The sequence below is a fragment of the Equus quagga genome, chromosome 10 (assembly GCF_021613505.1).
Source record: "Equus quagga isolate Etosha38 chromosome 10, UCLA_HA_Equagga_1.0, whole genome shotgun sequence".
Classification (NCBI taxonomy): Eukaryota; Metazoa; Chordata; class Mammalia; order Perissodactyla; family Equidae; genus Equus; species Equus quagga.
In genome coordinates this window covers 116,129,687-116,145,145 of record NC_060276.1, presented here as the reverse complement: position 1 = coordinate 116,145,145, position 15,459 = coordinate 116,129,687, and the positions used below count along the sequence as shown (strand labels likewise).

General features: G+C 49.9%; 1 protein-coding gene across 2 annotated transcripts in view; it reads left to right on the top strand.

Moving 5' to 3' along the window:
- Nucleotides 1-9,226, top strand: part of SHROOM2 (shroom family member 2) — a 126,659-nt gene extending 117,433 nt beyond the window's left edge. Inside the window, exons 7-9 of one of the 2 annotated variants that reach the window (XM_046674166.1) lie at nucleotides 1,960-2,559; nucleotides 7,046-7,570; nucleotides 8,701-9,226. In XM_046674166.1, the coding sequence (XP_046530122.1) occupies nucleotides 1,960-2,559; nucleotides 7,046-7,570; nucleotides 8,701-9,046 (1,471 nt within the window). In that variant the 3' untranslated portion in view covers nucleotides 9,047-9,226. The remainder of the gene's footprint in view (nucleotides 1-1,959; nucleotides 2,560-7,045; nucleotides 7,571-8,700) is intronic. The other variant, XM_046674167.1, reaches the window with a different exon arrangement.
- The last annotated feature ends 6,233 nt before the right edge of the window (nucleotides 9,227-15,459 follow it).

Sequence of the window (15,459 nt, the reverse complement as noted above, 5' to 3'; positions counted from 1 at the left end):
TCAAGAAAAAATAAGGGATGGGGAACAAACTTGGTGCAGAAATTTCTGTGCTAATGTCAATCTAACTAAAGTTAAATGTTGGGAGCGTGGTGAACTACACTTCTAGAATGAGAAGTGACCATGCAGCGGGTACTGCTCCCCTAGAGAACAGAGTGCCCTCAAATCCTGCGAAGGACAGATGCCCATTAGGAAGACAGGAAGGGGCCCGGGTGCCTTCTGCCTGAGAGAGAACCAGGAGCCGACCTGTCCGGCAGGCCTTCTGCTCTGAGTCCTTGTTTACTTCTCAGTGGGGCTTTACTCCCACTGGTGAATCTCTTCCATTTCTGGGTAGATCTCAGAGCAAGTCCTGTCTGAGGCACTTGTAGATAAAACTCCTTTTTAATTAACATAATTAAATGTGAATCCAGATGGCCAAAGTCACTCAGGTTTTAACAGTAAATTGTAGCTAATTTAATCCTCTGATTCTGAGGTGGTGGATATTTATTAAATAACAGATACTAGGTGCTTTCATGTGGGTCTGTGGATGCTAGGTTTCAAGAGTTTTAGTAGAAGGAAAAACAAGTTCCAGCGTACCTCACCTCTTTGAAATGAAATATTGGGAAGCCGTTCGTGAATTGTCATGAGTTAGGTTTCATGGTCATAAGAGGCACAATGGCTTAAATGGAAGGGAGACGAGGGCATTCACTCTTCCACAGCAGGCCACAGGTATTAGGGAGTGACAGGTGACAGGATGTCTTCTCGGAATGGGCTGTTAATTTGACAGTGTTTAAATGCCATTCTGTATTTTGTAATCAAACAGCTGCTTGACTGCGTTGTTCTCTAAACCCTCCATTGCCGTGTTCTCGTTATTTTGATAACTTGTAGTTTCTCTTAGTGTGTACCTAATGCACATTTTAAAGAAGTGTAACTTTCTTGAGCTGGGTTAGTATTTTCTTAAGCTCTTATGCTTGGCTGTTTTGTTACAGCTTGTTCTCTAAGCTTAGGCTGTGTCTTCAGCCTCCTGGAAGCAGAGAACAAACCTGTCCTCTTTCGGGGTCCCAGCGGTACTTGAGCACGCTGTCCTCTTCCAGATGCTGAGGACTTCCAGAAGGCTTCGGGGCAGGGTCTGGCTGTCTCTCTGCTCTCCATAGTACAGGGTGGGGAGTGCAGCCCCAGCTGGCTGACAGTGGGGAGGGGGAGGGAGTTGGCCTGGTCTGGATTCTACTCTAGAGCATCCATTGAACATGGAGGGGACCTTGCTCCTGAGGGCATAGCAAGAGAGACATGCACAGGCCTCTCAACTCCCAGTGCAGTGGCCTGGATGGAGTTGGGCCATCTGTAACACCTGGGCCAGGTATCGTGTCCCAGGAGGCAGGCAGAGCACCTTTTGGGCCCCAAGGGGGCGCTGGGCGTCTCGGGGAAGTTCTTCTATCCAGCTTGTCAGTTCTTCGGTTCCATCTCTTATCGGCACATGTGCTCCACCTGCTGGTCCTCCATCTGCTGCCCTTGTCAGGGTCTCTAACAACTCAGAGGTTGTCTTCTCAACAGAAAACGGCTCTTCCTTGAGTGGAAGAGCCCATCAGAGGCTCGTTTGATTACTCTGTTGGGTTGGAAGAAGCAGTGTGTCGGCAAAGGCATGGCCGGCTGATTTGCTGCAAGTTTGACAGTTGTGAACTCACAAGCTGTAGCTGTGGCACAGATAACCATGCACATGAATGTGTGTGTATCTAATGTATGTGCATGAGTTTTTAATACCTTGCCTCTTATGACGTGACCTGCCAGTCTGTAGCCTAATGTGCAGTACGTGTTTGGATTCGATCCTTTGCATTAGGAATTGTGGTGGGGACAGGTATGGGAAAATGCATACGGATTTAATGCCCTAGACTGGTTTAAGGAGATAATCAAGATCTGCGTCTAGTCCCCTTTAAGGAGAGGATGTTAATTGGAATTGTTCCCTGTTTTTATTCGTTCTTCCTCTAGACAAGCAGATGCCCAGTGTCGAGAAGACAGTCCAGGAGACCAGCGGAACCTGTCCCAGGTCTCTGAGCTGCCTCACGTCCCGGGAGCTCCAGAGGCGCCCTGCGAGGGCCGCGGCCGCGCGGGGACCCTCCCTCGCGATTACAGATACTCGGAGGACAAGGCGCCTGCGACCCCGCCGCCGCTGCTTGGCCCAGGCCCCCCGGCTCCGGCGCAGGCCCTGCGGCCCGTGAGCGCCAGGAGACCGGGCCCGCAGAGGCCACTCAGGGGCCCCACCGGCCCTGCTGCCGGTCCCCGCAGCCGGCCCCGCCCCCTGGCGTCCCCCGTGGCCCTGGAGGTGTGTGTGGCCCGCCTGTCCCTCTCCTGCAGCCCCTCTGCCTCGGCGGAGGAGCCAAGCAGTGCCCAGCCCGCAGACGGCCCGAAGGCCGCCGCTGAGCACGACAGGCAGGATGTAGACGAGCACGCAGCCTGTCCCTTCCCATCCCAGTGCCGGCCCCTGCCACCCGCAGCCATGGACACCTCTCGCTCCCCTTCGCCTCAGTTCGCGCCCCAGAAGCTGACGGACAAGCCTCCCCTGCTCATCCAGGACGAGAATTCCACAAGGTACTGTCCAGGCGCGGTGGCCCTGGGCCTTCTTCCCCTCCTGCAAGCCCCCTTCCCACTGCGGGAGGTTTTCCATGCATCTTTCCTGGGCAGTGTAGACTGGCACCTTGCGTCTGCTCCAGACAGTGCACTTAAGTTGGTCCTGGGGACTAACCACGTAGGGGAGAACCCACAGCTCCAGTGTCAGTTGGATTTTTAACTTGTTGAGGGGGGTGTCCTGTCCCACAGGGAGCAAGGGGGGTGTGAAGGCGGTGGTGGGGCATCCCCCGTTCCCTTCATCCAAGCCCAGCACATTTATATCTGCCTTGCCCACAGGCGTCTGCACACTGGGGCTGTGTTTTCCCTAAGCACCTGCTATTTGTAATCGGGATCACGTTTGATCCCAGCATGAGCCCTTCAAGCAAAATTGATGTTTGTCATCATATCCGATTCTTCTTCACTCCTCTTTTTCTAGATCTTCACATGTGAAAAAACTAAGCTGATATACACCTTTTATGAAAGCAGAGGAAACGGCAATCACATTTCGTGGTGCTGTTGTCAGAATTTCAGTCAGGCACCTGGCCAGTCAAGAGCAGTGACCGTTGAGCTTTCTTTACCCTCCTCTCTGAGTGCCTCTGAAGAGCTGAGAAATAGAAGAAGTGGGAAAGTTTCATCCCATTCTCTAGAGCAGGGGTTCTCAACCTGAGGCAGGGAGATTTTGGCCCCCAGGGGACATTTGGCAATGTCTGGAGACATTTCGGGTGCCACAACTGAAGGAGGGCGGTTGCTCCTGGCATCTAGTGGGTAGAGGCCAGGGATGCTGCTCAACATTCTACAGTGCACAAGATGGCCCCACAGCAAAGAATGATCTGGGCCTCAGTGTCATTACCATCTAATACAGTGGCTAACAGTCACACGTGGCTGTATGAACGTAAGTAAGTGAAAATTAAACAAAATCCATCCCTCAGTTGTACCACATGTGGCTAGTGGCTACTACACTGGACAGCATAGATAACGGCTGTGTCTATCATCACAGAAAGTTCTGTTGGATCTCCCTGCTCTAGAGTCTCAAACTGTTTCTTTTAGCTTCAAAATAAGTCAGCAGAGAAGACGTTATTGACACCGTCCTATATCTCCAATGTCTCATCGCAACCACAGCTTCAGCTGTGGGCCAGAACTGTGCTTGGTGTCATACAAAATGTAGGGATCACTTAAATAGCCTTTCACTTGGTATCATTATTAAGTTCTGAAAGGAAGGAACAGCAATAAAGTGTTTGGTCTGTTTGGTGGGTCAGGTGTATGATATTGTCACCAGCTGGTCTAAGCATGGTGTGCTGCTCGGAGAAACAGGCCACATGCTTGCACTCATGACCTGTGTTGCCTCCAGGAGGTGGGTGGTATTTTGCATTTTTTCTTGCCTGGAGTGTTGATTTTTTTCTCACTCCATATTTTCTCTGAGTTTGAAAGGGATTTCAACAAACTGTGACGATATTGATTGAAGATCCTAAGGAGGGGTCTTTGGGCATCCACATTTAGTGTTCCCATCCAGCACATCATCTGGGACAAAAGTTGTCTTGGAACCATGTCCCCTGCTGTATAAGCCCTCACAGAGGGCCTGAATTCCAGTCAGTGTCCAGAGCCATCTTGCTATGTGTCCTCTCTGTCCTCCTCCGGAGCACGGTAGGGCGGATGGGGGCTGTGCCACCGACAGAAGTTGCTACCAAGGAAGTTGCTCATAACATACTGAACTAAATGGCACCTTCCCCCAGGGCACGTGTTATTGGTCAGGCCTGGTATGAGAGTGTGGAGTCCCAGTGACATGCAAGACAAACGAGAGGCCGGTGCTCAGCAAGAGCCCTAGCCCTGCCCTGTGCCCATGATAACTAGCAATGGTCAGCAAGTGAAGCGTGCCCGGGATGGGGCCTCTTATGCTGCTTGTCGTTTGGGCACAGCTCAGAGACACTCTCCTCCTGACTTCTGGGGACTGATTTCTTGAGCCTTAGCTGCCCACCTCGTCTCCTTCCATGTCTCGTCTCTCCCTCATTCCAGTCACCTCTATGGATCACAAGCGTGCATGTACTCCCTGCCGCTGGGGAGCTGGCCGGGGTGGAGGGCGGCGGCCTGTGTCTGCATGCCATGCCTTCCTGGGTTCAGCAGACAGTTACTGAGCAGCTCCTGAGTGCCAGGCATTGGCTCGCAGCGGGGATGCCGAGCGAAAGAAGATCAACATCCCCACTCTGTGGGGGTTCAGAGTAGTCGTTCATTCCAAACAAACATGCATCAACTCCTGTCCTAAAACTGGGAAGCCTACTTTTAAATCTCTTAAAATTCTCTGAGGGTTTTTTGCTTTTAACTACAAAGTAGATCTAATGGCCAGCAGTGTCTTCAGTCACTGTCAGTGGTAGTTAGAGATTTGATCGCTCCCAGAAGTGTTAGGGGAGGCTTCCTGAGGCCCGTTTCTGTGTGGGAGCCTGTGAGAACAAAGAGCCAGGAGGGCTGCTTCGGGGTCGTTTTGACTGGATCAACTGCAGCACCCATGTTTGAGAATCTCCTGCGTGGGTCGTGAGGTCTCTCAGACCCAGAATGGCACGCAGGCTGAAGGGCTCCCTCTGGAGTGGGGGTGTGAGCAGAGCTGGTTGGACTGTTTAATGTTGGGGGCTGGACTGCCGTGAGCAGCAGGTGAGTCACCTGGAGGGAGCGGGCACTCTGAGAGAAGCCGCGTCACGGCACGGAGAGGTGGACCGGGACTTGGCATACCCGTCCTCCTCTGGCCCTCTGGGTCCTGCCTTTCCATTAGGAACTGGAGAGATCCGGTTGCGGTAAGGTCGAATCCACTGGGTTTTGTCCTCATTTTGAAGTAAAAGTTCATCAGACTTTTTTCATGCAGAAGTTGGGACAGTTTTCAAGAGGAGTCTGAGACGATTTGTGCTTAGAAATGCCCAGGGAGAGATGCTTCGTCGGATAGTGTATGTCCACCCGGGGAGGATTTGCTTTCTCTATGTCTAATATGTCTTCCTTCACTAGAGATCAAGTTTCCACGAATGGGGGAAGGTGCAAATACAGGCTGACTTAAAAGTCAGGAGAAGGTGATCGGTGGGTTTCTAAGCGTGGAATGAAAGGAATGAAGAGGAGTTCTTGTTTGTTTGTTCTTGCTTCAATAAGATGCCAGAAGTTTCCTTCTGAAGGTTAGCATATCTCAACAGTATTTACCACAGAGTTAGACTGTTTAAGGGTTTCTACTGGAGGAGAGAAGAAAATACAAAATTATTTCGTTTTAGCCCGCATACCACACCCTCATGAACAGGGAAAGAACCGCACTGTGTTCCCAGCCACCAGCGAAAGGGTGAAAAACAGCCTTTAATTTAGAGCACCGGAGCGTCCCTTGTGCTACATAAAATTAGGTCCCTTAGGGTCACATGGTAGAAGTGATGTTTGGCTCACTGAGTTAGGAACAAGTCTGGAGTTTGGGTTATGTGATTTTGGCTTGTTTTTCCTTCCCTCCTGAGCACCATCAGATGGTTCTCTTTCTCCAGTATGTCCTTTAAAAATACTTGAAACAGATTCTTGTGCCGGTGGCCCTCATCCGCAGGGTCCCCAGCTGTGGTCAGTGAGGTGAGACTGAGGGCGCCAGCTGGCACTCGGGTTGTCCCAGATGACTAAGCTGCTTTTACCACTTTCTCTCTCTTCCTTGTGGGAGTTCAAGGTGCTCTTCCAGCTCCTTTCACCGAGAAACTTTTTTTTAAAAAAAGAAAAATGTGTCCTTAGTGAGTCATTTAAAATAATCCAGAAGCAGTGTGTCTGTGTTTACTGCTGGATCCCTATCGCACTGGTATGAAAAGCCGTGCAAAGGGCAGCTTGAAGTGTTGGGTGGTGGAAGACAAGTGGCGGGTGACACCCAGTGTGCACAAGCATCTGAGGAAGCTTCAGATTGGGGCCAGGGAGCGGGTGGCACTCAGCGTCCGCTCAGTACATAGCCATCCTGTATAGAAGTCCTCCCTCAGCCCCGAGGGCCGCGCAGGCACCCATGGTGTGCACCGACGCTGTTTTGAGAGCCCCTGACCAAAGGCACTGATGATGATTCTGTGAAAAATGCCTATCTGTTGCAGGTTTCCCCTACAAAAGAAAATTTAACTGAGCAGGGCTTGTTAAGGTTTGCACTGTCATTGATAAGAACAAATGAGTGTTACGCCATCTCCTATTGGTAAGCCCCAGGGAAACGCCCTTGGGCTCCTGTAGGGGTGTGGGTGACTATTTGAAAATGGAAAGGCTCCTAGACACTGAGGGTCAGGATGCCAAGTTAGGGGTAGCAGGGAACTTCTTGACCTCCTCTCCCCATCCTGGGACATGCAGTCACAGAGGCTCCTTCCAGCGGGGTGGCCTCAGTCTTTGAGTCTCAGGGTTCCCTGTCTGTAAGGAGAGGCGAGGGGGCCGACTGGTTCTAGTCCTGGGTAGGAGCCTGTGCCTGAGTGCACTTTGTGTTTTCAGCAGACGGCTCTTGTCTTAGCAGAATCGAGCGGGTGATTGACAACAACACCACGGTGAAGATGGTGCCCATCAAGATCGTGCACTCGGAAAGCCAGCCAGAGAAAGAGAGCCGCCAGGGCCTGGCCCGCGCCACCGAGCTGCCCGAGCTGCCCAGCGGGCTGGAGAGAGACCAGATCAAGACGCTGAGCACGTCCGAGCAGTGCTACTCCCGCTTCTGCGTGTACAGCCGCCAGGGCGCCGAGGCTGAGCCCCAGCCCCCCGGCGCCCTGGCGCCCGCCGCCAAGGGCAGCCAGGCCTCCCCTCCTGGGCTCAGCTACGTGAAGGCCAAAGAGAGGACGGCCGAAGACCTGAAGTCGGAGGAGCTGGCCCGAGAGATTGTGGGGAAGGATAAGTCCCTGGCCGATATCCTGGACCCCGGTGTGAAGATCAAAACCGCCATGGACCTGATGGAGGGGATCTTCCCCAAAGACGAGCACCTCTTGGAAGAAGCTCAGCAGCGGAGGAAGCTGCTCCCCAAAATCTCCTCTCCTAGAACTGCGGAGGAGAAGTGAGTAGATGCTGCCCTGGGTTCGCCGTTTGGCCGTGGGTGGTTCTGCTTAAAGGGGGAGGGGCGTATCTGTTGTTCTGTTTTCCTGATTGCTTTGGGGGCACAGATTTTCGTAAGGACTGCCTGATGCTTAGCACTTTTTGGCTTTTTTGTGACCCTCGCGAAAGAGAAGTTAAGGCGTTAGGAGGAGTTAAGAAGTTAAGGAGAACCCGTTCCTGGGGACGATGGGCTGCAGGTTCTGGGAAAGACAGGAAGATACTGCAGCTCCTGCGCTTTCTTGGCTGGAGGCCAGTGTGGTTTACGGTGATCCGCGCAGGGCTCCTTTCTCACAAGACAGCAGTTCCCAGCTGGGGGCCGTCGTCTCCCCCCAGAGAACAGTTGGCAATATTGGGATACAATTTTGGTTGTCACATCTGGGAGAGGTGCTTCTGGCATCTACTGGGTGGAGACCAGGGATGCTGCTGAACATCCTACAATGCACGGGACGGCCCCCACGGCAAAGAATGATCCAGCCCCACGTGTCCCTAGTGCTGAGGTTGAGAAACCTGTCGTAAGAGGAGTGAAGGCTTAGACTACTGAGTATGTGTGTTTGTTAAAGAGGAGATATAGATGTCGGTATGTGAGTGAATGAATTGCTTTTGATTGGTTTTGTAAATGGCACATTTCATCCTCTCTCATTCAGCCCCCTGCAAAGGTGTGTGTGGTTACGCCTGCCCTGTTGTTGATGTACACCATATCCGTAGGTATCATTTATTGACAGGCCGGAGTGCCAGTGCAGTGCAGCAGGGGCAAGACGGACCAAAGCAAGAGGGGGCAGGCGTGGCTGCTGGTGGAAGGTGCAGGGGGCCTGATCTCTTAGAGATGGCCTGTGGCACACACATCTACATAGACCTCAGGCTCCCTGTCAAGACCATCTAAAAACTACATTTCACAGACTTTATGTGTATCCATATGGCGAGGATTTTTCTAACCTCATCACCTACTTTTTTCCCTCCTTATGCTGTCTCATCTCCCTGGCTGGCGTCCTTCTGCTAGCACCACCGTTTGCTTGTCACAACCCAGGTTGTGGGGCTATGGGCTTGTCTGTGCATACGATCACAGCTAATTGAAGTCCCAACATTTTTACCCAGGAAGGAGGAGCCAAGTGTGCCGGCGGCTGTGTCCCTGGCCACCAATTCCACCTACTACAGCACGTCGGCCCCCAAGGCAGAGCTGCTGATTAAGATGAAGGACCTTCGGGAACAGCAGGAGTCTGAAGAGTCCTCAGGAAGCGACTTGGACCACGACCTTTCGGTGAAGAAGGTAGGAAAGCCAAATCCCGAACGAGAACGTGCCAGGCGGCGGGCAGTGCACTTCTCCACACCCAGCGTGGGCCCCGCATCACTTGTCTGTGGGCATTTGTGCTTGGCTTTATGCAGGACAGTGACCTTTGGGGCAATGTTAGTAAGCTCTTTGTGGTTAAGTGTTCTTTTCTAAAATTGGGCCTTTCCACCAGAGTCTCTCTGCCATTTTGTAATGAGATCCAATGTCAATTAAGTGAGCACCATTCTCTTTCATTTTAAGTTCAACTGATATGTCTCTCTGCCCCAGTTAAAAAGCAGGGGACTTAAGTGTGTGACCTTCAACAAGTCATATGTCCTCTTAGAATATCAAGTTCAAATATTTGTAATCAGATCATCATAAATCCAACAGTGGGTTGGAAAGTGCTTTGTCAATCAAAAAGAATCATTTTGGGGGCCAGCCCTGTGGCATAGTAATTAAGTTTGGCACACTCCACTTTGGTGGACCGGGTTCACAGGTTTGGATCCCAGACGCAGACCTATACCACTTGTCAGCCACGCTGTGGTGGCAACCAACATATGAGATAGTGGAAGATTGGCACAGATGTTAGCTCAGGGCTAATCTTCCTCAGCAAAAAAAAAAAGAATCATTTGATCAACTCCAAAAACTTGCCCAGGCACTTCAGGATACAGCAGTAGACAAAACAGAATAGAGTCCTTCCTTCCTTGAGGGAGCTTATGTACTCACAAGATGGATAGCCAATGCATAAACAAATGTACAATACAGGATCAGCAGACTGGCCTGTGGGCCAAACCTGGCCCACCACCTGCTTTTGTAAATAAAGTTTTATTAAAACACAGCCACATTCATTCATTTACATATGGTCTCTGGTGGTTTTGCACTAGAGCAGCAGAACTGAGTAGTTGAAATAGTGATCATATGGCCTGTGAAGTCTAAAATATTTACTGTCTGGCCCTTTACAGTGAAAGTTTGCCGGTCCTTCATCAGGTGACTAACACATCAGGTGGTAAGATAATTAAAACAGAGTGAAGGAATAGAGAGAGACAAAGGAGTATGATTATAGAGAGTGCTCTGATGAGGTGATGATTGAACTGAGACCTGGAGTGATGTGAGGGGCAGGCCTTGTGGATGTCTTGGCATGCCAGGGAGGGGAGCCAATAAGTGCAAAGGTCCTGGGGTGGGAGCCTCATGGCATGTTGGAGAAGCAGCAGAGGCCAGTGGCTGGAGCTGTGTGGACAGGAAGGAAGAATCGGAGATAAAGTCTGAATGAGGTCAGGGACTAAATAGTGGCTCTTCATGAGGTCATGGTAAGGACAGAATTATTGCTGTTAGTGCAAATGTCATTACTACTATATTAGCTTTAAATCTTCATGGCATGTCAGCAGACCAGACCTGTGACATCTAGGTGATTACCTGTTTTTACAGGAAGGACTTAACATAAAGAGATGAAGGAATTGCCAAAGAAAGTTTCATAGGCTAGCATGTGCTGTTTATTCCAGGGGCCTTCAGCTTGCCTAAATAGTCAGTGCCAGGAAAAGAAAAGGAGGGAACCAGCATTTTTATGAACGTTTGCATATGCTTAGCACTTTGGAAATGGCTTTCATAAAAAATACTCATTTTTTTTACAAGACTTTTACAAGGGATTATATTGAAAGTCTGCTTATATCATTAGTGATTTTTAAAATGTCACTGTTTGATTTCAAATATGATGGACAAATGAGTTCCAAAAGAAATATTGTGACCCACGCATAAAGGAAAATGACTTTCAATTTAGGAAATGATAGCTTTTTGGTTCAAGGCATTAAAAAAAGGAAATGAAAGGGGCCCCCCCTGTGGCTGAGTGATTAAGTTCGAGCGCTCTGCTCCAGCGGCCCTGGGTTTCGCCGGTTTGGATCCTGGGTGCAGACATGGCATCGCTCATCGGGCCACGTTGAGGCGGCATCCCACATGCCACAACTAGAAGGACCCACAACTAAAAATATGCACCTACGTACTGGGGGCTTTGGGGAGAAAAAGGAAAAATAAAATTAAAAAAAAAAAAAAGGAAATGAAAAATCAGAGTTTTGTCGTGGGTCTCTTAGAGGCCCTGTATCTGGCTCAGGCTGCTGTTTGCTTTATTCTGGTTGCACTTTCCATTTTTTAAAAAATAAACAATCAGGGCCAGCCCTAGTGGCCTAACAGTTAAGTTTGGTGCACTCTGCTTCAGTGGCCTGGGTTCAGATCCTGGGCGCAGACCTACACACTGCTCATTGAGCCATGCTGTGGTGGCAACCCATGTACAAAATAGAGGAAGACTGGTACAGATGTTAGCTCAGGGACAGTCTTCCTCAAGCAAAAAAAAATAAACAATCAAAAATGTTTTTAGTTACTCTCATAAAACTAAAAAAGTGTACAGTTTGGACACTTGTCATTCAGCCCATGCCCTCGATGCAGAGAACTCCGTTCTTAACGGTCCTCTTCTGTTTTCCGTGATGTGATGAAGCTGGGCAGCAGCCCACCATGGTGCTGCCTGATGTCATCTGTGCTGCTCTCTCCATTTGCTTTGGGAGGCACGAGAGCTAGGATGCTTCCTCACCATAAATGGCTGCTTCAGAGTTGAGAGGAGTTACTGTGAGCTTGCCCACCCCACCCCCCTTTGATTACATTCTTTTTTTTTCTGGTGAGGAAGATTGGCCCTGAGCTAACATCTGTGCCAGGCTTCCTCTATTTTGTATGCGAGACGCTGCCACAGCATGGCTTGATGAGTTATGTAGGTTGGTGCCCAGGATCCAAACTCGCAAACCCTGGGCCACTGAAGTGGAGCACTTGAACTTGACCACTATGCCACTGGGTCGGCCCTATTGATTACATTCTTAAGCTGACTGACATTTTTAGTTCAATAAGCATATGTTGGGCAATTTCACCATAAGCAGCAAACACTATAAATCACAATTCCCTGTGGTGTTAGTGACTCAGTAATCCTGCTTTTCTTCTTGATTGGACACAGACAACTTTTCTCCCTTCTTTCCAATACCCGCAGATTTACTGTGTCATGTGGTTGTGCAAAGTGTGCACAGGGGAGAAGAGGAGGTGAGTGCCGTGCAGGTGTACTTGCTTGGCCACTTAATGGTAAAACAACAAGATTCCTAGACCCCGTGCACTAGAAGCTCCCGGAGGGCCCGAGGCTGTCAGCGTGACAGCGTCACAGGGTGGTCACAGAGCCCAGTGCCAAATCAGGTGACCTCCTGTCTTAGGAGAAGATGGAAGACGGAGCCCCCAGGCAGGGATGCAGTGAGGGAATTGTGGTAGCCAGTAGGAAACGTTACACTAGGAAGGCAGAATATGTTTCTATACCTGGGGCAGCTCCGGTGGACTGCCCAGAAACCGTCTCAGCTGAGCTATGGGACTTTTCAGCAGAACCAAAGATGGCTGATTGGTTGAAGTCTGGAATCTTTGAGGGCTATGGTTTTTTCCTGGAACCAAGAGCTGGGTGCAAGGCCCAGAGGGGAAAAAGGCTTTGTTTCCCCCACAGAATGGAGCAGAAGGCAGGTATCTGGGATGAACCAGGGCCTACCCGAACAGAGAGGTGAGAGGTAGCTGTGTGCCTGCTGTGAGACCCGGGGGCCAGCCTCTGCCGTCGCATGCCCTTTTCCAAGGCCCCCTGGAAGGCTGCGTACTTCAGAACATAAGTGGACAGGCTCATGGGCTGCTTGGTCTAACATGGCGAAGCCTTCAGCACCCTGCATATTGGTGATTGGCATTGGTTGATGTGCAGCCCTGGGCCAAGTCTCCTCTCAAAATCTTTTTTTTATTTTTTCTTGTCTTTTTGAGGAAGATTAGCCCTGAGCTAACTACTGCCAATCCTCCTCTATTTTCTGAGGAAGACTGGCCCTGAGCTAACATCTGTGCCCATCTTCCTCTACTTTATATGTGGGACGCCTGCCACAGCGTGGCTTGCCAAGCCATGCCATGTCCGCATCCAGGATCCAAACCGGTGAACCCTGGACCGCCGAAGCGGAACGTGCGCACTTAACCTGCTACGCCACCGGGCCGGCCCCTTGTCTCAAAATCTTTGAAAGCCGATGTCTGTACTTCATGTAATGGCCCTTTAAGGAAGAATAGGAAAGTTTTCTACTAAAAATGTATGCAAGACTTATAAAGGAATTCGGACTCCTTCCAGAGCGCCCAGTTTCAAGTTAGCCCAGCTGATACTGTAGGTTTTAAAGGCGTGTCTTTGTGCATTGGCATGAAATCTACATTATGATAATTACTGGAGAACAATGAAACTGAAAAATTACCAGTAGCACTGGCTAGGGGTCCTCAGACATCCACAGTGGTCTAAATTACTGGAAGTATTCATTCAGCTGAGGATTAGCGTCAGGCAAGAATTTGGAAAGTTCTCCATCCCTGTAATCTATTTTGTGCTTTTCCCTCAAGTAATGAATATCTAAAATATGGCCACATTCTCAGCTATGGGGTTTGAAGTTGATTTAAACAGTCTTTCCAGATAGGGAAATAAACAGACACAGATACACAAGCGTGAACGCACACACAGGTACATACTCACCCTCTGAGAGAAAACAGCAAAGAAATCTAGATGCATACAGTCAAATTACTAGGGGAAGAGAATGTCTTGACATCCTGAGCAACTAAAAGCTGACCTGGAAAGGCCATTTGTAAATTCCTCGTGGTCTGTCTTAGGAGAGAAACCATGCCGAGTAATCAGCGGCGAGGATGGCTAGCCTTTTTTTTTTTTTTTTTTTTAAAGATTTTATTTTTTCCTTTTTTCTCCCCAAAGCCCCCCAGTACATAGTTGTATATTCTTCCTTGTGGGTCCTTCTAGTTGTGGTATGTGGGACGCTGCCTCAGCATGGTTTGATGAGCAGTGCCATGTCCGCACCCAGGATTCGAACTGACGAAACACTGGGCCGCCTGCAGCGGAGCGCGCGAACTTAACCACTCGACCACGGGGCCAGCCCCAAGGATGGCTAGCCTTTAAGACTGTCTCCCATTTCAATCTGCTGGACATCCAGACCTACTGATAAACCTAAGGCAGATGGAACCGAGAGGAGGCAAAGGCCCGGTTAGAGCTTAGGCCTTTCAAATTTGTAGACTTTTTTTTGATACCTAAATGCTAGATGGCGGTTCCCTTTAAAAGCATGGTGCTGACGAAGACCACACGGGGCCAGGTAATGGGAAGCCAAGGGTCCCGCGCCAGTGCCGCTCCGTGTCTTCCTGCAGCTGCTTGTTTTCCATCTACACAGTCACGGGGATTGGGGCGCTTTCTAGCTGATTGTCATTTGTGACATCGGGGCAGCTTCTCATCCCTCACTTCCAGTATTACTGATAACTACTATGGACAGGGCACTTACTGAAGGCGAGCCCAGGGCTAAGTGCTTTCCCTATGGGAAGGTAATTCATCTTCATGTCGCTCCTAGAGGTAGGGGCCGCACTTCCCCTATTCAGCTGTGCACGTGTCCTGGAGAGCCGAATGCGACTTTGCTCCCTCCAGGCATGTGCCTTCTCTCCACCAAGCTCTGCAGACTCCATCTGGGGTCAGAGTCTGTAAATTGCCCCTGGGGAAGGGATGGCATGGACGATTTCCATAGGTCCACTGTATATAAAACAGTGCTGTTATAACAGAGTGAGCTTTCAAAGTCCTAAGGGGGGCCTGACCAGTGGCGTAGCAGGTTCCACTTCGGCGACCTGGGGTTTGCAGGTTTGGATCCCAGGCAGGAACATAGCACTACTTGTCAAACCATACTGTGGTGGCATCCCACATAAAATAGAGGAAGATTGGCACAGATGTCAGCTCTGTGACAATCTTCCTCAAGCAGAAAGAGGAAGGTTGGCAACAGATGTTAGCTTAGAGCCAAACTTCCTCACACCCAAAAAAGAAAAAATCCTAATGAACTTGAATATTCAAATTATTTAATCTTCGTTTTGGTTTGTTCACCTGCACACTACTTCAGTTTCGGCCCCCTTCTTGTGGGCTAACCCAGTGGTGTGGTGGCATCACTAAGCCCAGATAACCGTCATGTTGACAGACATGAGACTGGGTTAGCCGAGCGAATCTCGTGTGGGGCTAGTGGCAGCAGGAGTCCTCAAAGAGGACAATGTGTGTCTGACTTTTCTCCTAACCCCTGGCTCTTCATAATTCACTGTGTGGGGGCAAACGACCCACTGAATCTGCTGTGGGTGGGTTTAGGGCAGAGAGACGTCCGTGATCGTGAAGTGGTTTTTCCGGGGGACACTCTGCACTCGCCTGTGATACTCCTTTTGAGCCATCCCTATAGTTTTTCTCAAATATGATGATGAGGAAGCGGGTAATCTGCTTTGTCTGTCACTCAGATGACACTGTATGGTGCTGCCTCACTTCGGGATGGTGGCCGATTGAAAGGTCTTACACATTTTGTCTTTTATTTCTGCTCTTTAAGGATTACTTAAAGGACTGGTGGGAGGGGAGAAAGGGGAGTTAGTGTTTAATGGTCAGAATTTCAGTTGGGAAGATGAAAAAGTTCTGGAGATGGATAGTGGTGATGGTTGCATAACAATGTGAATGAATATCCTTAGTGCCACAGAACAGTACACTTAAAAATGGGTAAGAT